Raw genomic sequence first — 24,266 nt, forward strand, 5'->3', positions numbered from 1 at the left:
CATAATTTTACCCTTAATTGTAAGGCACCCAAGGTTGCAGGGCAGGGGTGACATGCCCCTCCCCCCACACTAGCCTGGATTGTGCCCTGATATGTCACAGTAAATTTTTAGCATTTTTTTAATATATATTATAGTACAGCATGAGAACTCCACTGTGGTAGAGCCTCTGTGCTGTACTGGTTTAGCATATGAGCCTTTTGGCCTTGGAGACTTTTTCAGATTTCTTCTAACATTAATGAACATGAGTTTGGCCATCAGTTGTAGCTGATATTTGCCCACTCCACATTTTGTCTTTTTAAAAACAAACACACTCAAAAACCAGATGCTTTATGTAAGAAAATGAACTCAACAAATCATGAAGAGTGGAATGTATGGAACAGAATCAATTTAAGGATTATGTTTTCTCACACACTTAAATGTTTCATCTTAACAGTGTTCACAAATTAAGTATCGATACGAGATTTGGGGATGTATATGCCACAATGTAAACCCAGGGTTAGTGGAAGTCAAATAAGCAGACCCTGGTTTGTTAACCTGGGGCTTACATATTCGTGTGGATGCTCAAACCTTAGGTTAACAAACACTGCATTATACTGGCCCAAGTCCAACTATGCATATCCCAGATTTCCTAGTGCCCTCTGAACTTGTGGCTGCTTTCCCCCTTTGTTCATAGTGCAGTATGGATAAACTTGACTGTTTAGAGGACAAAGAAAGTCGGCCCGTGGGATACTTTTTGGTGGACTCCCAGAGTACAAGTCCATTTTGGCTGCGTCTGCACTGCAAAGCAATGGGGCTTGAAGCCTGGGTCCTGGCTTGACTTAGGCTCGGACCCTCCACCCCTACGGGGTCTTGGGACCCTGAGTCCGAGCTCTTGTTTTAGCATGATTTGTGTGTGGATGAAAGGGGGGTTAGGCTTGAGCCTGAGTTTGGACCCTGGGTTTGCACTGCAGTGTAGACATAGCTTTAGGGTTTTCTGTGGCAGTAGAAATAAATTTAAACATTGAGCAAGTCTGGAACATCATTTACGTTGTTCTAGTTTAGGTTGCTCTTTATTCCTCATTTTCTTGCCTTTTTCTTAGTTAAAGTCTCCTGTGTATACAATAATATGAATGTCCAGCATCTCCTGCACTGAGAAGAGGAAGTAAGTCTTAAAAGATGGATCATTGCAAAATACAGATGCTGGTGATACATACTAATTATTGTATTTTATGGTTAATCTGGAGCTTGAGAAAGCTGGGTCATGTCTGATCCATTTTGGAACTGTTCTGAAACTTTTATATTAGTCGCATTGCTGTTGATTTCTGGGATGCATTAAACATGATGGATTTAATTCAAGAACAGATAGATTACTTTACTGATCAGTGAAGACAAAGTGTTCTTAAAGTGTCCACAGATTTTGTTGTTTCTATTTCTAGCTGTCTAACTCAACACTTTGGGCTTGACTTTCAGAGCTGCTTCCACCTACAATTCCCATTGACTTCAATTCATGCCAGGCCTACGGTGTAATTAGTAGCCATTCTTGAAGATTTTTTACCTTTTCATTTGGCTTCCTCACAACATTGCCTGCTACAAGTATATGAATAAAAACTGGAAAAGGATATGGGTACTAACATTCATTGTTAGTTGTTAATTTCTTTGTTTTGAATTTACAGGTGAAAGATACATGATGACTTTTTTGAATGTGCTAAATTTTGGAGACCAGGGTAAGCATGATATATTACCAAGTGGTAACAAACTTATTTGGTTTATGCTTTTACATAAAACTTTGAAATTAAGACACCACATTGAAAAGGTATTTTGAAACTTCAGAGATGATCTCAAAGCCTTAATGACTTTGTACTGAAATGATGGGGAAGTGCGAGATGTAGAGAGAGAAGATGTTGGTAGTTTATGACCAAAGGCTTTAATTTTATGTTTCTCTTGATGAAAATTTTTCCCATAGTAATTGAGAAGGAAAGAACATTGTACATTTTGCAGTGTATCTTACTTAGCACTTTTTAAAAATGGTTTTTGCCTCCTTTTGAGGCTTTTGCTGCCTTCACTTCTCTCTTTGAATGTGTGCATTTATTGCATTTGATTTCTCTGCTTGTTATTCCAAGGCACCAGCAACTCAAATTTAAAAATAATCAATGCTGTTGCATTAGTGTAACACTGTATTTTTCCCAGGGTTGGGAAACTATCTAGGGCCGTTATTTCATTCATAGGTCATGGTCCTGAAAAGAGTTATGTATGTACTTAATACACTGTGAGTAGTCATGTTGTAGTAATGAACAGTAGTTTTTGCAAGATTGGACCCTACTCAACTTCTTATTGGGGGTAGAATTGTTAGAAGAGTGCTGTAGAGTGTCATTCTGGTAGCTTATATAAAATTCTTCCATTTGAATGAAAACAAAAAAAGGCCTTGCATTTGAAGATGGCTATTCCCTTTTTTTGAGTTCCTGAAGTCCTGATATTGTACCCATTCAGTGAAACAACATTTCTTCTACGGTGTCTACTGACCTTATCTCAACGAGTTTTTCCTACAATCATCCCCTGCTAATGTTAATGTAATTTGAGGGGCATTTGCACATAAATTAAGTTTCACTCAAACTTGTCTTTCTGTCCAAAAGTGAGATTTGCAATTCCAGCGGCTTACTGCTATCAATGTGTTTAGGTCCAAAATCCTTATGGATCGGAATGATGCTTCTTTTAAAAGTGTTCTACTATATATGGAGAGACAAAGTGCTGTTTGTTTTATGACCATTCACCAGAAAAGTCAGCTCAAAAGGAGCTTCTGTGCACATAACTTTTTAAGATCTAGAACTAGGAAGCTGAAAATAAAGTATTTTATAAAAGTTAATATATTGTTTCTCTGTTTTTGTTTTGTTTAAGGTGTGTATGACATAGTGAATAACCTTGGTTCTCTGGTGGCTAGATTTATCTTTTTGCCAGTAGAGGAGAGTTTTTACATTTTCTTTGCTAAGGTGCTGGAAAGAGGGATGGATGTAAAGCTACAGAAACAAGTAGGTTGAGTGTAATTCTAAATGAGTAAACATCTGCTATAGAACTGTGCTTTAAAATAAGTAAAGAATTAATCATAAAAATCTACTAGCTCCTACAAGGAGTAAGTTTTTTTTCCTTCAGTATTTAGGAGAAGGGAAAGGGTGGGAAAGTCATTGCAAAAGTGTGTTCCTCAAAGACTGTAGAAGTCAGAACACAGACATCTGCACTGTCAAATTTCTTAATCCATTTTGGTTAATTAGGATGCCAAATCTAATCAAGTTTTTTTTTTTTTGCAGGATCATGACTAAGAATGTTTTTTTGGAGGATCAGAGTTGTAAAAAGAAGTGAAATAGAAAATAAAGAAGGATTGGGGAGGGGTGAAAGAGTATTAAAATAAACCAACTGGTAAAATGCTAATAGGTCATCCCATCTCAAAAAAAGATACATTAGAATTTTTGGAAAAGTACAGAGGAGGGCAACAAAAATGATCATGGGTATGGAACAGCTTCAATGTGAGGAGAGAGAAAAAAGACTGGAACTTTTCAGCTTCGAAAAGAGATGGGGTGGAGGGGACGGGAATGTGATAGAGGTCTATAAAATCACAAATGGAATGGAGAAAGTGAATAAGGAAGTGTTATTTACCCCTTCATTTACCACAAGAACTAGGGGTCACCCGATGAAATTAATAGGCATAGGTTTAAAACACAAGTATTTCTTCACACAATGCTCAATCAAAGTGTTAAACTCATTGCCAGGGGATGCTGTGAAGGCCAAAAGTATAACTGGGCTCAAAAAATAATTAGACAGGTCCATCAATGTCTGTTATGGTCAGGAATGCCAACCCCATGCTCTAGGTGTTCCAGAAGCTGTGACTGGATGAAAGGGGGTGGACCATTCAATTATTACTCTGCTCTGTTCATTCCCTCTTAAGCATCTGGCACTGACCACTATGGGAAGACAGGATGCTGGGATAGATTAACCATTTTTCTGGCCCAGAATGGCCACTCTTACGTTCTTAAGTAAAAATGAATAAAGGGATCAAAACTCCATAGTATGGTATTTCCCAGAATGTTCGCTTCAATGTTAATACACTGCGAAATAGTTTTACATAAACCTTACCCAACTCATTTGCACACACCCCATTTAGGTTGTCTTATTCTAGGTTAACTGACAAAAATGCTCCTAGTTACTTTGTGTAATGCTTTGAAAATATATGGAACTCAACAAGTACTATATAGTTGTATTGCCACTTACTACACTAAAAAAATAGGGTTTTTTTTCAGTTTTGAAAAGAGAATAATCAGATGGGACTATAACTGAGCTATTTGAGATTATGAAGTGCATAGTAAAAACTGCCTTGTACTGCCTTTTCATGGTGGTAAATAACTGTACAACAAGGGAAGTGGGAAGTGAATTATAGATGCAAGTCTATGTAAGGAATACTTCATAAAATATAAAGTTCAGCCTCTGGAATTTACAAATAGTTTAATTGGATATTTTATTTTCAGTAGTACTTGTTGGTACACATGATAAAACAGGGTAAATAAAATCTATTGCTTCAGAACATTGGTTGATTGGTGCATGGGGTAACAAATGTATATTTTCTCATGTTCAGTATTGTATAATTGGCCAAGCGCCTTATAAATTTTCACATTTCTGTCACCTATCTGATATAGGCCAGTGTTACGGAAGGGACACTAGAGTTAACAGACTGTTCTGGTATGGCAAATGCTGTGTTCCTGCACAGCAGTAAAAATCGTACTTCTGCCACTCAATCACTGTGGCCTTGGGAAAATACTTTGCCCTTCTCAGTTTACCACTAATTCAGTGAGGCTTAATGTAATGTATAGAGCTTTGAACATATAAAACGCCAGGTAGATGACAAGTATGTTAAGATTAAAAGTGTATGTTTGTACACAAAATGTATAGGGATAACTCAAAACTTAACAAAAAAAAAACGAGGAGTACTTGTGGCACCTTAGAGACTAACATTTTTTTGGGCATAAGCCTTCATGGGCTAAAGCCCACTTCATCGGATACGTGCAGTGGAAAATACAGTAGGAAGATATATATACACACAGAGAACATGAAAAAATGGATGTTGCCATACCAACTGTAGTGAGACCAATTAATTAAGGTGGGCTATTATCAGCAGGAGAAAAAAAACTTTTGTAGTGATAATCAGGATGGCCCATTTCAAAAAGAAAAGGCGTACTAGTGGCACCTTAGAGACTAACCAATTTATTTGAGCATAAGCTTTCACGAAAGCTTATGCTCAAATAAATTGATTAGTCTCTGAGGTGCCACTAATACTCCTTTTCTTTTTGCGAATACAGACTAACACGGCTGCTACTCTGAAACCATTTCAAACAGTTGACAAGAAGGTGTAACAGTAGGGGGAAAAAAGTACTTTGCTGATACAGACTAACATGGCTACCACTCTAAAAACTTAAAGAAACCTTTACCATCTCTCTAAAGCAGTAGAAAAATGCTGTTCTTTTTTAAAGTAATTCTTTGTGAAAATGTCCATGAAAATAAACTGCAGAATTCTGTAGCTTCTGATTCATGTAGATTATAAAATTCTTTCCCTAGGATGATATTGCAATGGCTGCAGCAGTGTTAGAGTCATTGTTAAAACTCGTGCTTCTGGTTGGCCTGAGCATTACAGTTTTTGGCTACGCCTATTCTCAACTGGCTCTGGATATTTATGGAGGTTCAATGCTCAGTTCGGGATCAGGTAACTAATCACTTTTTGCCAGTTTTAGAAGTCTTTCTGAACAGAAGATGCAGATTTATTGAGTTATTTTACAAATCACATGATGTCAGTCGAGCAAAATTGTCTGATAAGTAGAAAAGCACTTCTATCTGCTTGTGCATGAGTTTCTGCATTGCAGTCTACGGTATCCTGCACTGACCTCACTTTGGATAATCTGCTACATCCGTTTGTTCAGTTATACACCCCTAATTTCAGAATTTAATGGCACTAGGGAACCAACTTGCCAGGTAGCCGTTGAGAACTGCCATGGAAGATAGACCATTGCTTAGAAGCACTATGTAATTACATTTGGCTCTAGACAGATTTGAAGCTAATAATTTGTAGGGTTCTATTTTATTCTTTTTGAGGGTAATCCTTTGGGAGGGGGGCATTCCATGTGTTGCATTTTCAGATTTATGTAGCAATTAACTGGTATGTTTATAATAATGGATATCTTTATGAGAGTGGTGTTACAGATGCATTTTATATACAGTTTTGTGTGTGTCCAGTTCATCAGTGCAGCTGTAGGTTTCCATTATAACCTATTGTTGTTATCCTTCATTTCAAATCACATTTGACAGGGATTTAGAGCCAAATTCCTCCCTTTTGCATACATATCCAGCTCCCGTGGAGGCCTGTGGGTTAGTTTTGTCTATTTGAGTCCAGAATTTGGTTTTTAGTATTCAAGCTCTAAGTAGTTATCTTCAGTTTTAATCTGCTGGAGAGTTTAATTAGTGATCACATAATTTTTTTCAAGATTTCCCATGGTTGAAAGTTACTTTAAAAGGTAATGTGTGTTTGGTTATTCCATAATGCAGTATTACCAACCCCAAGAGATCAAAAATCGTGAGTCAATCTTCCACAGTCCCAACAAAAAAGATATTGTGGGTTCTTTTTATTGGTTTTCCAGCTTCTGAATCTTTAGGGTCATGTTCTGAAGGCTTTCTTTGCAATCAAGAGGGCTACAAACTTCTTTATTTTTAAACATGGAAAGCTGAGATGCTTGCTTAATTACATGATTCCAGGAGCCAAAGGTTGAGGAAAACACCAAGTATTATGAGACTTGTGATAAAAGTATCAGAGCTGTCAACAAAACAAAGAAGGGTGTGTTTGTGTCTTGTGTGTGGCTTTTTTTTTTTAAGACTAGCAAAAACATTTATTTGAAAACTGCTTCTGTACTGAGCATACTATTATTTGTAAATCTATAAAATTATGATGCAGGTCTGTGGCAATCGTTATATGTATTATTCAAAGCTGTTAGATTATTCAAAACAGTAATCACTGTCTCAGTACTATTCACTGGGGGTGATTTGGGTTTAAGATTTAACAGTTTCAGTGCAGCTTTACATGTTAAAGGGTAAAACGTACAACTGGAAAATGATTTCTATAGGCTGTTGGCTTTTCTTCGTAGCCCAGAAGAACTGACACTACTCCTAGAGACTGGTACAAGTCCTTTTTCTCCTGACTTTCTTCTACCTAACACAAAATCAACACATCAACTATCCCTGCCCCTAATCTGGGATCTGTTGGAGGAGCCTATGCATTCCCTACATGTTGGCTATCTATTGGCCACTTGCCTGAGAGTCACCCTGCTCCAGTGCCTGATACAGATGCCAACCTGCTTCCTGTAACTTTCCTTCCCCCACCCTATCCATGGGTTTACTGCCAGAGCCTCCCCACTCCTGGCAGATCTCTTCCCAGCTGAGCTACTTGTTAGGTTTTATAATTGCCTGATCCCTAGCTGATCTCTCTCAGTTGGGAGGCAGCTGATCTGTCAGTTGAGGCTGGGCGCAATTTCAGTTAAAGGGTCAGCCTTCCTGAGACATTTCACTTCAATCTGGAGACACTGACAGTGCCACAATAAGATATTAATATTCTGACTGACAAACACTTATATCTTTAATACTGAAAAATTACAAGGAAAATGGAAAACCTTACAACACAATTTATTACATGGAATATATAGGAGCTTTATAGTGTGAAACATTGTCCTTTGAATACCACTAATTGAATAACAGGAAGAAAGTTGCAATTACTTTATTCAATTTCAAGATAATTAATTTGAGAGACATTGTAGCTCCATGAAGACCCTTGTTACTTATCTTTAAGGGGGTAGGCCGGACATAGGCTTGTAACAATTGCTGTTGCTTCTGCTGTCCTTTAATCTGCAATTTGATAGTATGGTGCAAAATACAATCAAAGAGGGTGAGCAATAAATGTAAGGACTTAAATATTACCACCGGTTCCTCAAGAACTTTGGACTCTTGACAGATTAAGATGCATGTTTGGAAGCCCACATTGGTTTTTATAGAGAATTTTTAGCAATAAAGAAACATGACATGCATCAGTTGTCAATACATCTGTTCTGAGTACATATTTTATCACTAATCCTCTTAGATTTTTATTAATTTCAGGAAAATGAAATTTCTGAAAGTGGGTTGTTATAGAATAGCAGCAGTTAGCTCTTTTTATCAAGAGAGCATTTTCTATCCCCTTGCTTGCATCACTTGCTATCCTATTTCCCCCTCTAAAATGTAAAGGGGGAAATGAAAACAGGTGTTACTCACTGTGGGCCCAATCTATCAAACATTAACTGTACTTAAGGTATTAGCCTCTTCACTTCAGGAGGACTACTCGTGTGTTAAGTCACTCTCAAGTATATTCACAGGATTGGGTCCTATGAAGGTGAATTCCTAAATGTGACATGCTGACTTTTGTATCTACCCTGATTTTCCTTGAGTATCTGTCAGTTGTGTTAAATTATTTCATTTCCCTTTTTTCTCGCGTGCTTGTAGCCTGACTTTGATTGCCTGTATGTGCATCTGCATAGAGTTGAAGACTTTCTCTTCACCTTAAAGATATGTGCTGTACCGTGGCTGCTCAGGAAGTTACTCCTCAGAACTGAGACAGAGGGATAGTGCACAGTGTAATAACCCTGAACAATTAAGTCTGTTTTTTGGGATATGAGTTCATTTGCCAACATTCATTTTTTGCTACCAAAGCAAACTGAAATGTTAGCTGCCATTTTGTAATTTTCTCACCTTTACAAGTTCACGTGGGAATCTTTCTTTTTTAAAGGACATTAAACCAGTTTCCAAAACTAGGTGTAGAATTTTTAACTCCTTTATAAATCACCTATGTCCTATTAAAAATATTCATGTAACTCCCAGTTTAGCACAGTTGCTATCTGTTTCTTATGACAATATATCCTGGCTGGAGTATATATCTTCTCCCTTGCTTCCACCTCTTGAGGATTAGCCTCAGACTTATTCCCTAAATCCTCTACAATAGACAATGCTGGATTTAACAAGTTTTTGTCTTTCTTAAAGAAATCTCAACTATTAAAATATCCTTTTGACTATGGGGGAAAAAAAGATCTGAGCTACAAGTGATGTCCTTGGCTTTTTGTTTAGTCTACTCATTTTCTTGTAATGGTATTGATAGGAACATGCCTGTGTAATTTAGATTACAGATTGAACTTGAAAGTAGCTGTAATGGTAAAATCATCATTGAAAACATTTGGGGTTGATCTTTGAGCACCAGTAGATATAAGAAGTTTATACATGAGGCTTCATTATAAGAATATTGGTTCATTTATTGTTTTATTGTTTTTTAGGTCCTGGTCTCCTGCGCTGCTATTCTTTATATGTCCTCCTACTTGCTGTCAATGGAGTAACAGAATGTTTTGCATTTGCTTCTATGTGCAAAGAGGAGGTAGACAGGTAGGCAAGAAGGTTTGTGGATCCATTAATAGCCCCTAAAGTGTTCCCGAAAAACAAATTTGCTGCAGGTGTGACTGTCAGTCTACAGTGCATCTGTACCTAGAGGGAAGGCTTAAGGGGAGGAGGGCGGGGTGGGAAAAACACTTCTGAAATTCAGGTGCCTTTTTACACACTGTTGTTTCACTACTTAAGCTTCAGTTTTGATTTTCACATCTTCAGTGCCAGTTCTAAAGCAGTGATACATTCTCAACTAATATAAATATGATCAAAATGTTTAGACTCTGGTTCCTAAGGTTACATACCTAAATCCATATGTATGTGTTTCAGTAAGTAACTTGATTTACGCTTTGCAGCCAGCACCCATTCCTCCCTTTGAGGTTAAAGGGTGTTCATAGCTTCTCAGCACCTCTGAAAAACAGGCTACTTATTTAGCAGCCTAAATATAAATTAGTTGGATAACTTGGGCACATATAAATTTGGACGTTGTATACACAGAATACATATCTAGTCAAAGTATGAAATGGAAGAAAATATTTGAGGGGGAAAAAAAATCCTAAACCTTAGTTTCCATACATGTGCACATTGAGTAGTTTTAAAAGTATCTTCCAATAATAGCAATATTTTTTATTATAAAATATATTGCTTTAGTAATACATCTAATTTAAAAATTTCAGTTATAAAAATATTCCATCTCAAGTATTTTTCTGAATGAATGAAATTTCCTGTCTATATTTTCTCATATATCGTTGACTATTTTAATTGCTAATTATTTCCTATTTTTCTGAAATCTGTGCTGATGTGCAGCAGAGGCTATTTTTGTTGACTGGGAGAAGGGTTGATGCATAATGCTTATGACTACCAGCTTTGGTCACTGTTAAGTGGCACTAGAAGAAAATTTTTGGTTCCAAACTTTTTCAAGGAGAGGGTTTCACTATAAAGAATTTGCTAATCTCAATTATAGATTTGACTCTCCTTTAAAGAAAAATATATAAGCACTAAATACTGTATTGTGCACCATGTCTTATTACCTTATTAATTCTAGGCAAGTGAACATAAATATTTGGCAGCACAAAAGACAGTGTATTAGGCAGGTTTCAGAGTAACAGCTGTGTTAGTCTGTATTCGCAAAAAGAAAAGGAGTACTTGTGGCACCTTAGAGACTAACCAATTTATTTGAGCATGAGCTTTCGTGAGCTACAGCTCACTTTATTGGATGCATACCGTGGAAACTGCAGCAGACTTTATATTAGGCAGTATATCAGTTAATTAGGTCCAGGGTTTTTATAATACATCATGAAATAGCTGTCTTATTAAATAATATACATAAAACTCATTGAACTTCAAGTTTTGTCAAAAGTTTGTCAAAGGACTCTTTCATGGAAAACCTAGTCTCAACCCCCGCCCCCATCAGCTCAATTTCTGCGGCATATTGGTGAGTTTAAAAGTGACATAGTTATCAATATAAGAGGACTGCCAAAATAGCATAGTAATAGAAGAATATTCATGAGACTATTTTTGGATTGGCAAACATCCTGCCTTGAGGAAACAGGTTTGTATGTCATGTGACTTGGCACTGAGAAAGTTTTCACATTTATATTTTAAACATGTATACTGTTTTGACCAAAGTCTTTATTAGATTAAATTATCAGACTTTACAGGTTTGAATGTCTGAGCCACTGATCCATTTTAAATGTCAATTTAATTAAAAGTTTAATTTTCCAACTGTGAACTTTTTATTTCACTTCATCAAAATAATCCCCAAAATTGAAACTTTAAAATTAGTTGCTATTATTAGATTTTAAAGCTAACTTTTAACACATTTTGTGATAATTGCCTGCTTTCGTGAGACTGTATGCCTATCATGTCTTTTTGGCAATCTAGGCAAAAATATGGCAGCATACACTGCGTTTTAACCACAACCTTATGGCAGAATAATTGCTGTCATGGTATAATTATTTTCTGTTGATTTGAAAAAGTGCTATATTAATTGCGTCTCATTTTAAATTTTCAGTTTTTGTCAGATGTACAATGCATTTTAAGGCTGCAGGTTCATGATCTGTGCTTAATTGGGAAATACAACAGCTGCAGAGTGCTCATATAATGGAAGACAGCAGAACTTGTCATTATCAGCTGTATTAATGCTGCCTTGAAGTTATTCACTGTAGTCTTTTAGACTAGGGCTGTAATGTTGAATTAATCCCTATTTTCCTGAATTAGTTATTAGTTCACATCTATTTTAGCTGTCTTTCTGGGTGTGACTTTCAACTAATAAACTTGTTGCAATTCAGGATGATCATGTATCAACTGGATATTTTTCTATGGATACTATAAAGAAATAGAAGTTGGATCAAGTGAAGTGAATTTTCATCTAAGTTTCTGTAGGGGCAAAATGGTTGGTATAGCTCTCTGCACACTGATTGCACATATACTTCATGTTGGAGTAACCACATGTCCAGCAATCCGGGAGACATGCATAAGTGCTTGCTGAAAATTAGTAGATGTTACACACATGCAGAGAGTGAGGGGTGTGTGTGTGTATATATATATATAATATTGAACTGTGCCATATTAACAATAACTACTGCACTTTAGTTCAAATTAAAATAGATTAATATTGCTTGCCAAAAGTGTTTTTATTTAGACTATAGCCCTTTCCCAATATTGGCTATTTTAAAAAACTATGTAGTCCCAGAAATTAAGTAGGCTATAACTATGCAGTTATATATTAAGTTTTAATGACCATCTGGCATTGTTTTTTTAAGTCAGAACCTTGTTCTGTTCTATTAAGAGGTGGGCTTCATCTCCCAACTTCCTTCACCCTCTCTATTTATAAAGGCTAACAGACTGCTGGCCTTACTAAAACTAGCAACAGGCCTTTATTCAGCAGCGTGCAACAACTCCCTGTTACAAGACTTTTGCACTTTTGCTTTTCATATACTGAGAGAGATTTTAGACTGAACCAGCTGACTTGCATGATCTTTTCAAAGTGCTGATTTGTGAGTGAAGTAAAATTTTTAACCAAGGTTTACAGAAGTTTACGAATGTGCCTTCTTGTTAAGAATTTATAATATAGGGTAGAAATCTTCAGATTTTGCAAGCTTAATTAGTCAAATCTGGTAAGAGAAATCAGAAATGTATGGTTCACTATTAAAAATCTCACACTTAATGTGGCTCTTCCTTTGTTTTCCTCCACACCCTTCAGCGAGCCGTTTTTATGAACACCTCTTAATTTGATCCCTACCCTACTGTTTATGTTCAAAATTAACCATAATTTGGTTTCTTCTTTTAGGGGAAAAAAATTGTGGGACTCTTGCTGACATGGGTGTTAATGGATAAATATTTTCACTGCATACACTGCTTAACTCAGAGACTAACAAATTTATTTGAGCATAAGCTTTCGTGAGCTATAGCTCACTTCATTGGATGTCTCTTAAGGTGCCACAAGTACTCCTTTTCTTTTTGCGAATACAGACTAACACGGCTGCTCCTCTGAAACATTGCTTAACTTGTTTCTCTTTTTTCCTTTAGGTTCAATTTTGTTATGCTGGCCTTGTCCTTCACATTCTTGTGCGTCTCCTATTTCTTGACTCAGTGGCAAGGCAGTGTAGGCTTTATCCTTGCAAACTGCTTCAATATGAGTATTCGAATAGCACACAGCATTCACTATATCTACAATTACTTCAAAGAGAGCTCTTACAGACCTTTGAAAGGGCTGCTACTCTCGCCATCGCTAATTTTTGTTTATATTATAAGTGGAGTAGTCACTGTTTTTTCAGAGGTGAGTGTTTCTCAGATTTCACTATCATTCTTGTAAAAGTTTGCTCATGTCAAGTAATTAGAAAATATAATTAGTGAGATTCTGATAATAAAAAAACTAAAGGACATGCAAGTAGAGTATGAGCATAGGCTAATAAAATGCTATTACAATTTTGCAAGGCTGATTATATGGTATATATGTATATGAGACAAAGGTGCATGATGATAAATGCAATTTATCACATGGGTATTACCATACATAGTGGTGTGTGTGTGTGCGTATGTACAGAATATCTATCAATGCCACGTGGCAGGGATCTGATAGATTAATGAATCATGCTGTTTTTTACCATACCATCTGTTCTCTGCTTACTAATCAGTCTTCATGGATCTTATTTCAATATCTCCAATCTCCCAACAGCTTCAAACAGCAATCAATAAAAAAAAAACCTTGCCACAAAAATGTTCCCTCTTTTTTGCCCCTGCCCCGGCACCCCCTCACCAGTATGTGGCATTCCTCCCCCATTTACACCTACCTAGGGTAGAAGATGGGCAAGGTTCAGTCCTGCAGCTTAAGATTTTCTGTGGCAACGATTACATGAATTAAGTCGAATATCCCATGGCTCTGAGGGGTAGAAGCTAGAGCTTATATTGGAAAGGGAGATCCTTCTTCGAGTGCTTGCTCATGTCATTTCCATTCTAGGCATGTGCACGCCCATGTACACAGTCATCAGAGATTTTTACCAACTGCAGGGTCAGCTCTGGTGCCCCTTGAGTGCCGCGTTCATGTGTTGGTATATCAGGCACCGCCACCCTATGCCCTCTGTTCTTTCTTACTGCCCGAGAGGTTGGTCGGATCACCTTGTCTTGCACAGCAAGAGTGTTAGCAGTTCTTAACAGCCCATTGTTATTCCCTTTCTATATAGTTTGTAGGTACACTTTAAATAAGTGTTAGTTTAGTGGTTAGAGTCCCAGCTGGAACTTCACCCTGGAGCGGGTTATGCTCTGTTCTCCGGGCTTTAAATTATGTTCATTGTGCAACAGGCCGATGCCTCTCGGTGATCCTCCCAGCAGCTGTTTGAAGTGCTTGGGAGAATCCCATATAAAGAATAAGTGCAGGATTTGCAAAAACTTTCATCCCAGAACCCAAAAGGAGAGGGACATCCACTTGAGAGCCCTCCTGATGGAGACCATGCTGCGCCTGACGTCAGAGCCCTCCCCACCGGATTTCGCTCCAAGCACCTTGGCATTGGTGTGACGGCCCTGCTGGCATTGGGATCCTCCCAGCACTGATTTTCCCCCCTCGCCGGTGCCCAAGAAGTGTCCAAAGAAAAAGGGCTCCCTGGCACCATCAAAGGAGGGGAAGGGGGCTCTGGGCAAAAGACCAAGTTCAGGCCACGTGCACGCCCCAAAGCTACATGCTACGGTTGGACCCCCTAGCCCAGCCAAGGATCCGAAACTCAGGAGCGGTAGAGGATCCTGACTTCTAGGGGACCTTCATCGCCTGAGACAGCCCAAGTGGCCAAAGACCTGGTGGGCCTACTAGTACCGCAAATGCCACGCCAGGTGCTGGCAGTGACTAAGGCCCTACAGCACAATGACAAGCCAATCATGGAACCTCCCCAAAGGGTAGGGGAGCACCTTTGGTCCCTGAATCACAGGCATTCACCCCTGTCCCCACAGCCTAGGACATCAGTCGCCGGCTTGAAGGCACAGGTCCCTGGCGCCGCACTCTCCTTCCATGAGACACAGATCACCGGAACCGACGCACAGGTCCCCACACTCCTGGTACCAGCCAGCCTCCCGCCTATGATCATCTTAGCACAGATCTCTATCACCCAGGCTCAACCCGACTCAACCCAGACCTTTGAAACACATGGGGTCCAGAGACAGGCGTTTTGAAGGTGCGACCTAGTACAGCGACCCAATCAAGTACTTGGATCTACCCTCCTGTTCTTTCCTCAACTGCCTGTGCCTCTTTCGATTGACATGGTCACGAGTGGCATCTGACTGTTGGATGCTCAACACAATATCCTTGGCCACACCCTACAGTTCTCGACTGCTCCCCCACATCCCTTCCCTGTCTCTCTTTAGGGGCCCTTCTTATGAGCAACTCCTCGCTCAGGAGGTAGGAAAACCTCCTAATGTTGGGACTGGTTGAGGAGGTCCCTTGGGATGTGAAGGGAAAAGGATTCTATTCCCAATATTTCCTAATCCCGAAAGCAAAAGGGGGCCCAAGACTCATCCTGGACCTGCCTCACCTCAACAAGCATCAAGCAACAAACATCTCAAGAAGTTGAAATTTCACATGCCCTCCGTGGCCTCCATCGTCGCTTCCCTGGATCCGGGTGTACTGCCCTCGACTTTAATGACACATTTCCATTTTCCCAGGACACAGACAGTTCCTCTGTTTTGTGTTGGGCCAGCACCATCTCCAATTCACGGCACTGTCCTTTGGTCTCTCATCAGCCCCGAGAATATTTACAAAGTGCATGGCGCCAGTGGCCGCTTACCTGAGGTGTTTGCAGTGTTCACATTTACCCATGCCTCAATGTCTGGCTGATCAAGGGCTGGTCTCCACATCAGGTGTGGCGGCACCTTGATTTGATTTGCTCCACATATCACAATCTAGGTCTATTCATAAATGAGAAAAAAATCGGTTAGTTCTGGTGCAGCGCATAATGTTTATAGGAGTGGTCCTTGACCCTACTCAGGCCACGGCCTTCCTCCCTGAAGCCTGATTCTGTGCTATGTCAAACCTAATCTCATATATGCAAGACCACTCTCTCACCAGCACTCTCACGTACTTGAGGCTGTTGGGCCATGTGGCAGATTGCACTTATGTGGTCTGGTATACACGGCTCTGTCTCAGGCCCCTACAGGCGTGACTGGCGTCGGTCTGTGTCCCCAGCAGGCACAACATAGACAAAGTAGTCAAGGTTCTGGACCACATATTGTCGTCGCTCGCTGGTGGTTGTACCCTGCTTCAGTGTTGGAGGGAGTCCCCTTTGTGGCCCCATCAGTTATCCTGGTTTGGATCTGGGGTGAGGAGCCCACCTGGGCATTCTTGGTATGTAAGGTCATTGGTCAAGTTGCGATTGCTCCTTACATATAAATGTCAGGGAGCTCAGAGCAGTATGCTTGGCCTGTCAAGATTTTCTGCCTCATATAAAAGGCAGGGTGGTTCAAGTCCTGATGGGCAATACTTCTGCTATGTTCTATATCAACAAGCAAGGTGGAGCCTGGTCCTCAGCTCTTTGCCAAGAAGCCCTCAGGGTCTGGAACATTTGTTCAGCTTGCCATTCATCTCGTGGCCGCACACCTCCCTGGGACGAGAAACATTTTGGCAGATCGCCTCAGCAGGACCTTCTCGTCTTGCCACGTGTGGTTGCTCTCTCCGGAGCTAGTCAGCATAATTTTCCAAAGGTGGGAGACTCCCCAGGTGGACTTGTTTGCATCCAGGCACAATAGAAAGTGTCTCACTTTCTGTTCGATTCGGGGGACTGACAGAGGCTCTCTGTCAGACGCTTTTCTGCTCCCGCAGTCGGGGGCTCTGAAGTACGCCTTCCCTCCAGTGCCGTTGATCTAGAAGATCTCTAGTTAACCTCATGAAGATCAAGCAGGACAGAGGAAAAGTAATCCTGATAGTGTCATCTTGGCTGCACCAGCACTGGTTTGGTATGTTGCTGGACCTCTCGGTGGCTGCCCTGTTACAGCTACTGCTCCAGCCAGCCCTGTTGTCTCAGAACCATGGCAGACTGTTACAGCTGAAACTGAGGGTGCTGCACCTGACGGCCTGGCTGCTGCATGGTTGAATACAGATGAGCAGATATGCTCGGCTGGTGTCCAGCAGGTCCTGCTGGGTAGCAGAAAGCCTTCTACCAGAGCAACCTACGTGGCCAAATGGAAACGGTTTACATGCTGGACTTCAGATAAAGGTATTTGACCCCGAGAAGGCCTCACTGCAGTTAATCCTGGATTATCTCCTGCATCTTAAACTCCAGGGTCTCTCTCTTTCATCTGTTAAGGTCCACTTGGCCGATATTTTGGCCTTTCATCCTCCGATCAAGAGCAGGTCGGTTTTTGCCCATGACATGATTGCTAGGGTCCTCAAGGGCTCTCGCACCAGAGACCCTGTTCCTCTGTGGGACCTAAATCTTGTGCTGTTGCGGACCACGGGAGCCCCCTTCTAGCTTCTGGCTTTTTGCTCCCTCCTCTCCTGAAAGGTCACTTTCTTGGTGGTAATAATGTCTGCCCACAGGGTCTCCGAGATTAGGGCACTTGCCTCGGAGCCACCCTACACGGTCTACAACAACAAGGTTCAACTGCGACCACATCTGGCCTTCCAACGCAAGGTTGTTTCGCAGTTTCATATGACTCAGGACATATTCTTACCTGTCGTCTTCCCTAAACCTCATAAGTCAGAGGAGGAAGCACAGGTTGCACTCTCTGGACATCAGAAGGGCACTAGCTTTCTACACTGAGAGGACCAAGTCTTTTCATAAGTCACCACAGTTATTTGTCGCAGTGGCTGACAGGATGAAAGGTTGTCCGGTGTTGACCCAGAGAATCTCATCTTGCATTAGTGCCTGTATCTGCTACTGTTACAATGCTGCCTTTGGTGGACCAGTATTGCAAGCTGTACGACCACGAACTCCGAGTCCACCTCCATAGATACTGCTTGTGAGCCACCTAGAATGGAGTCGACATGAGCAAGCACTCGAAGAAAAAATGGTTACTTACCCACCTTTCATATCTGGTGTTCTTTGAGATTGTGTTGCTCATGTCCATTCCGTTACCCACCCTCCTGCCCCTCTGTCGGAGTTGTCAGCAAGAAGAAACTGAGAGGGCATAGGGCTGGTGGCGCCTGATGTGCCAACACATGAGCGCAGCACTCAAGGGGGCATCACTGCCAACCCTATGGATACCGCGAAGGCAAAAATCTCCAGTGACTGTGCATGTGGGCACACACACACCTAGAATGGAATTGACATGAGCAACACATCTCGAAGAATAACAGTTAACAAAAAGTAGGTAACCGTTTTTCCCCAGATTTCCAATACGTCCGTCTTTTAAACATAGGTGGATATATGGTTGCAGAAATGAGGGAATGTGTAGCCTTAATCTCAACACATAACAAGAAAATAGTTTTCCTAAGTATATCAATTAGCTTCATGTGTGCATAGTGAATGGTATATGATGGCATATAACTTCTACAATGATCAGGTATATACCAAATGTTTGTTTATTTTCATAGAAATTGTATTCTAAAAATATTAATAGGGCCATTATTAGCTATAATATTTTGTAGGTTCAAATTATGCTAGCCAAATCTATCTGATTGCCTTGCCTGAGACTGGCTGCCGGATGACCACCTCAGTAGTACTGGTATTGTGGTCAAGAGAAATATTAGAGCCTACTTGTCATTGATGCAGAGCATCCACCTCTCCACGAGTAATCTTTCTACAACTGCTTGCTTACTTTGTTTTCTTTGTAGGTATTCTTGTGCTGTGATAAAGGCTGGCTTGCAAGGCTGATTCACATCACTGTGGGAGCTCTGTGCTTTGCAGCAACAATTATCACTATATTCTTCACAGAGACCAAGATGATTAACTTTGTTAGAACTCAGTTCCTGTCACAATATACCAAGAAAGAAACTTAAAATGATCATGTACGGAATAATTATGTATTTTTATGTTTGCTACAAAGGTATATTTTATATATTAAATATGCACAGGATAAGTTTTACACTGTGTAGCTGAAATGGAAATATTTGGCAACCAGATACTATTTCCATTTTCAAATAATTTAAACTCATAAAAGCTTCCAACATAAATTATACCAACCCTGAACCAGGTAATTCTCCTTGTCATTCTTATCAAAGCTTTTTCCTTCATAACAGTATTGCATAACTTTGTTTTTCAGCAGAATGAAATAACTAGGACTTACACTTCCTTGTAAGTGCAAGATTTCCTTGCAAATCTTCCTTGTGGGATGCTCCCATTGTTACAAATGGGACTACTAAGTGTGATGGTGTTAAAGAATTAGACTTTACCCACTTTTACACAACTATCAAATATTAAAATGGATGAATGACCCTTCAAAGTAAGTGATGCCACACTTAATTATTAAGAAAAAATTATATATATATACTGTGTTCAAGGAGAACAACGCTGGACAGTAGAGCATGAACTAATAGTAACTTAATAGTATACAGAAACAACATTATCCAGTACAAAGAAATTGACTTACTAATGTTGGGAAACATGAAACAATTTGGAACAGAAAACTTCAGACATTTTATGTTATAAACAAATAAATGGAATGCACAAACTTGTGTACATATGCATGTGGATTGTGCAAGAGTGCTTGTTTTTCTACATACTGTTTACTTACCAGGGTATTGACTAGTATGCCAAAAATGTACTTCAGTGTTTACTAAAGTACACAATATTGTATTTTGGAAGGAAGTTCTGCAAAATGTAAGCCCCTCTCTGTTCTTTCTCCTGGGTGCAAGTCACAGCTGAAATTTCCCAAAGTCCAGAAGGTCAATAGAGTTAAACTTAAATTCTATAACTTTTATTTTATCTTTATTTTTAGTTAATTTATAAATACTAGTGCAAACAAAAATTTAAATAAAAATATTCCCTCATAATTCACATGTGTGAAATATGTCCCAAATGTCTGGATGACCAAAATGGCTTGCGTGTGTGTGTGTGTTGTATTTATTTTTATATATATATATATATATATATATATATATATATATATATATATATATATATATATATATATAAATAAAACCTTCCATCTAACAATGAAGCTTATCTTTTCACTTGCTCACAACTTTCTGAATAGTTGCCATGGATAGACTCCAGGGTTAACCTTAACCCATATGTGACTTTTTTGTTGTTGAAAACTGGAGGCTTTGGAATTAGATAAATACTAATGAAGCTTAAAACACATTTAGCATACTTCTAAGAACTGAACTCTGAAATTTCAGATTTCATAAGTGGCAGGTTTTTAATGATCAACATTTATTTTGCTAAGTTTGGACAGATCAAAAAAGTTAAGTGATGAAAAATATGTGCTGGTGCATGTACAGTGTGTGGTTCTTACTGAATTTTTAATTGTTAGTTGTCTGAGACACTGTGGAGTTGTGTAAAATCCAGTATGGTAATGTTATGAACTTAACTCAAAACTACAAGAACACAAGCTCAGAACTAAGCTATAGAGTCCAAATTGTCATCTCCACTTCTAGAGAAAGATATGTGAAAATGTCAATAACCGTCAATTGTGCAAAAGCACACTTTTTTGGCTAATTGTGCTTTGGAAGACTTGGCCAGGATACACTTTGACATGCATGTTATCCCAGGTTTGTTTATGAAATTCCTGCAACAGTTAAAGCTGAGCCTGTCACAGTTGACACCCTGATTAAGTAAAGCATTATTAAGCACTATGCTTAACTTCAAGCACATGTTTAAGTCCTTTGTTGAAATCCAGCTTCTGTTCAGCACACGCTTAAATGGGCTTTGAACTGGGGCCTAAATATCACAAGTACCTGGCCCTTGCTGTTGACCCTCCATCCCTTGAGGGTGAGATGGTAATCTTATGGTATGGGTGAGAGGCAGGAGGAGTAGATCTGCTAATAAGGCTGTGCTGCCAGTAGGAAGAAGTCTAGGGAGCAATGTGTGGATTTCTTGGTCCTCCATTTAGTTGTTCTGAAATCCCTGATGCTTCCCAATGATTCATTGGAATAGCAGAGGGTTTGAAGGCAATGAGCCTCATCCCAATCCCTCTTCAGGAAAGGAACTCCTTCTGACACTATCTCCAGCTGCACCAGTTTGAACTCTCAGGGTTTACTAAATTATTTTGTTTTCCTCTGGAGGTTTTTCTGTAAGAGGTCAGGATTTGGCTTGTAATAAAGTAGTATATACCATAAAAATACTTCAGCAAAATGTCATGGATTTGAGAGAGAGAGAGAGAGACCTTTACAGACCTAAAAATATATTTTTGCAGAAACTTGGGTGCATAGGGTCTTTCCTTATGTTGGTGGTGGTGTTTTCAATTCTTAGCTGGAAGGTGGTAGTAGCCTGGTGCTCTGCTGCTTCTGTCTGTCTGGGTACAAAGTTCTTCTGATTAAAATGAATGCAACAGTTTCATTTAAATGTGTCCATTTGAATAGGTTTGGCTTATTTTTGTTTGTTTGTTTTTCCCTCTCTATTCTCTTACAACTTTTTTCGTGGCTTCTAGTTTATTACAAATACATTGTGGAGTACCGGGCCTTGGATTGCAGAATGTCTAGATCTTTTCCATTTTGTTACATATTTGTAGAGTTTTATTACCTTTGGGTATTACTTCATCATCTAAAAGCACAAGACAGGAGTCAGACTTCCAGATTCTATTCCAGGCACTGTCATTTTATTGTTGTATGACTTGTGACTTCACTGTGTTTTCAGCATCCTAGTCCATAAAGTGAACTATAACTACATCATGGAGTATTGTGAAGTCTGAAAAATTTGTGTTTATGTAAAGTGTTCTGAGTACCTCTGATATAAGATGCTTTAGAAGTATGAATACGTTTTTTACCCTAATCTTGCCTGCCTTCTCCAGTGTGCCACAAAAGCTTTTCTTCATATCTGGCATTTTACCTTTGCTACTAACCATTTTCCCATTGATGAGATGAGGGTGGGAGACCTTAACATTGTTCAGGAGAGATGATGTGCTATTTCTAACAATTTTGTCTAAAATAAGTAGTATACAGTTTGTAGTTGAAATTCTGAGTAATTTTCTTAAAAAGAATTGTTGCTTTGATTACCTACTGGAAAGGCCTTGGAAGGTTCTTTTTAACAATTGAACATGTGTTGCCTCCCAGTTAAGTGATTCAGGTCCTGACTGTAAATAATTACTGCAGGTTTAACCACTATTGATGACCAAATCAGAGGGTCTCTAATTTAATTTTGTCAATCAGCATTGATCAGTTATTCTTGTCTTTTTATAATACTGTATCTATTTCATAGATTTTCAGAAATTTAAAAAATTAGGTCATCTGGTCCATACCCTGGCCAAAGACCATATGATTTGCAACTCTGATTCTTTGTTCAGTCTTTTTAAATAACACTAACCTTCATAGGTTCTGATGTGGAAAAAAATATTGTGGGGTGTAGATGGGGATAGGATAGAGTAGAATAGACTAATAGTAATCAGCCAGTTGCCTTCAGGAAAATATTAATATGGTTCAATAAACTGTTGCTCAGTTACAGGCTTGGAATATATTCCTTTTTACGTTAAAAATGTGAGAAAATTGTAAGAAACTGTGAGGCTGAGAGATAGGAAGTGTAGGCCTTTGAAACTGCCTGCCTCAGTTCCTTGATTTTTGCAGGCTTTAATGTGAATGTTGTTCATAACTTTCCTGTATAAATTATAAATTTTTTTTGCAAAAATAGTGATTAAAATTTCAACCAGGTGCCGCAACGTAGTTTCAGTCCCCTTGTTGTGGATCCCTGGTGCCTCAGCTGCTCATAAAGTCTATGTCTTTGGTTCCTTGACTTTAGAGAGGCTCAAATTATTTTGCAGATATGCTGCGAAGACCTGAGGCTGAGCCTGGAGGAGGGCTAGTTTGCCTCTTTCTCTTCTGAAAATAGAATAATTATGTTGTGTGCTGATGTCAGATTGCACTGAGAGGAATGAGGTTAAGCAGTTGTTGCATTCTAAGAGTGTAAAATAAGGATACTATTAAATTTTTTTACTGTTTTTGTCTTAGGGCATATGCCAAAGAGCTTACAGTTTCTTATATTTATGTACAATACCGAACACAAAGAAGACCTGAATGTAGTTGAGATATCTAGGTACTGTTATACAAATGAATCCATTTTCACACATGAAGTCACCCCGCAGACTTGGAAACTTTTATAACTTTTCCCATGGAATTTAATGGGAAAATACGTTTTGTAGTATTCCTGTGAGAAGCATGGTGAGCATATTTGCTCTGTTTTCCCCTTTGCTTCTGCCTAACTTCATGGATTTGTAACTTGGACTTATTTTTAGTTACGAAAATATTAGAATTTTTTAAAAAATTGAATCCATGCTTAATGTTTTTAGCAAGAGTCTTATGTAAAGTCACCTTGATTTACATAACTCATAATGAGTTTACATACTTTAAGGATTTGCGGTTGCTGACATGTTTCAGTTGGATTATACAGGAATCTATTTTGTGTAGAGCTCAGTCCTGTTCCTGATGACTAAAGGAGCAGGACTGATTCCCAAATTTGAAACTCTGTTTTCTAGTGTTCTGTTCTGTGTTTTACCCATAGCAGGTCAGATCCTGCTTGTCTTGCTCCCAATGAAATCATGTATTGTGATGAAAGTGATCAAGATTTGTCCTTATATAAGTAACATCTGAAAGCCTGAAACTGTTGGGAATTAACCTTCTGAGCCAGTCAGATGCAGGCTAAATATTATTCCTATGACTGTGCACATAGTTAAATTGCCAGACTCTCTCCTTTCTGACATATGTATGCAGATGAATTAGTCCTTAATATTATAAATATCTCATTTGCTAATTAAATCTCAAGGATAGCAGGAAATATGTTGTTTACAAGAATGTGAAATTAAGGCGGAAAAATTCATAATATTGATTTGCATCATCAGTCAGTGCTCAATTACTTCAGTGCAATCAGTTCCACTACTTAGTATTCATTTTTAACTGAAAAATCATGGTATATCAGAGCCGTATAATATTAATGGAATAAATGGATTCATCAATGAAGCGCTACCTCATTTTTGTACCTAATCAGCAATATTACAGAAGTCACATTAAGGATTTTAATAATCTTCAAGATAAATGGACAGAAATTGTCTTTAAATTTTGTATCAAATGCTGCCCACTTTTTGTATCATTTTCTTTTCTTACACAGTGCATTGTATTGATATTTAAATTTCACTGAAATAGCTGCCGTTAGTGCACAAATTGGCTTTCAGGGTGGGGAATAGGGCTGTGTGATCCAAGGAGAGTCCTGCTGGTTGTTCATACAGGGCTGCCAGGAACATTT

General features: G+C 39.0%; 1 protein-coding gene across 1 annotated transcript in view; it reads left to right on the forward strand.

The window, feature by feature from the left end:
- Positions 1-19,564, forward strand: part of RFT1 (RFT1 glycolipid translocator homolog) — a 32,112-nt gene extending 12,548 nt beyond the window's left edge. Inside the window, exons 8-13 of the mRNA XM_077821446.1 lie at positions 1,653-1,703; positions 2,872-3,002; positions 5,575-5,719; positions 9,354-9,459; positions 12,988-13,237; positions 18,713-19,564. Of these exons, the coding sequence (XP_077677572.1) occupies positions 1,653-1,703; positions 2,872-3,002; positions 5,575-5,719; positions 9,354-9,459; positions 12,988-13,237; positions 18,713-18,877 (848 nt within the window). The 3' untranslated portion in view covers positions 18,878-19,564. The remainder of the gene's footprint in view (positions 1-1,652; positions 1,704-2,871; positions 3,003-5,574; positions 5,720-9,353; positions 9,460-12,987; positions 13,238-18,712) is intronic.
- Positions 19,565-24,266: the final 4,702 nt, after the last annotated feature.

The sequence above is a fragment of the Eretmochelys imbricata genome, chromosome 7 (genome assembly GCF_965152235.1).
Source record: "Eretmochelys imbricata isolate rEreImb1 chromosome 7, rEreImb1.hap1, whole genome shotgun sequence".
NCBI lineage: Eukaryota > Metazoa > Chordata > Testudines > Cheloniidae > Eretmochelys > Eretmochelys imbricata.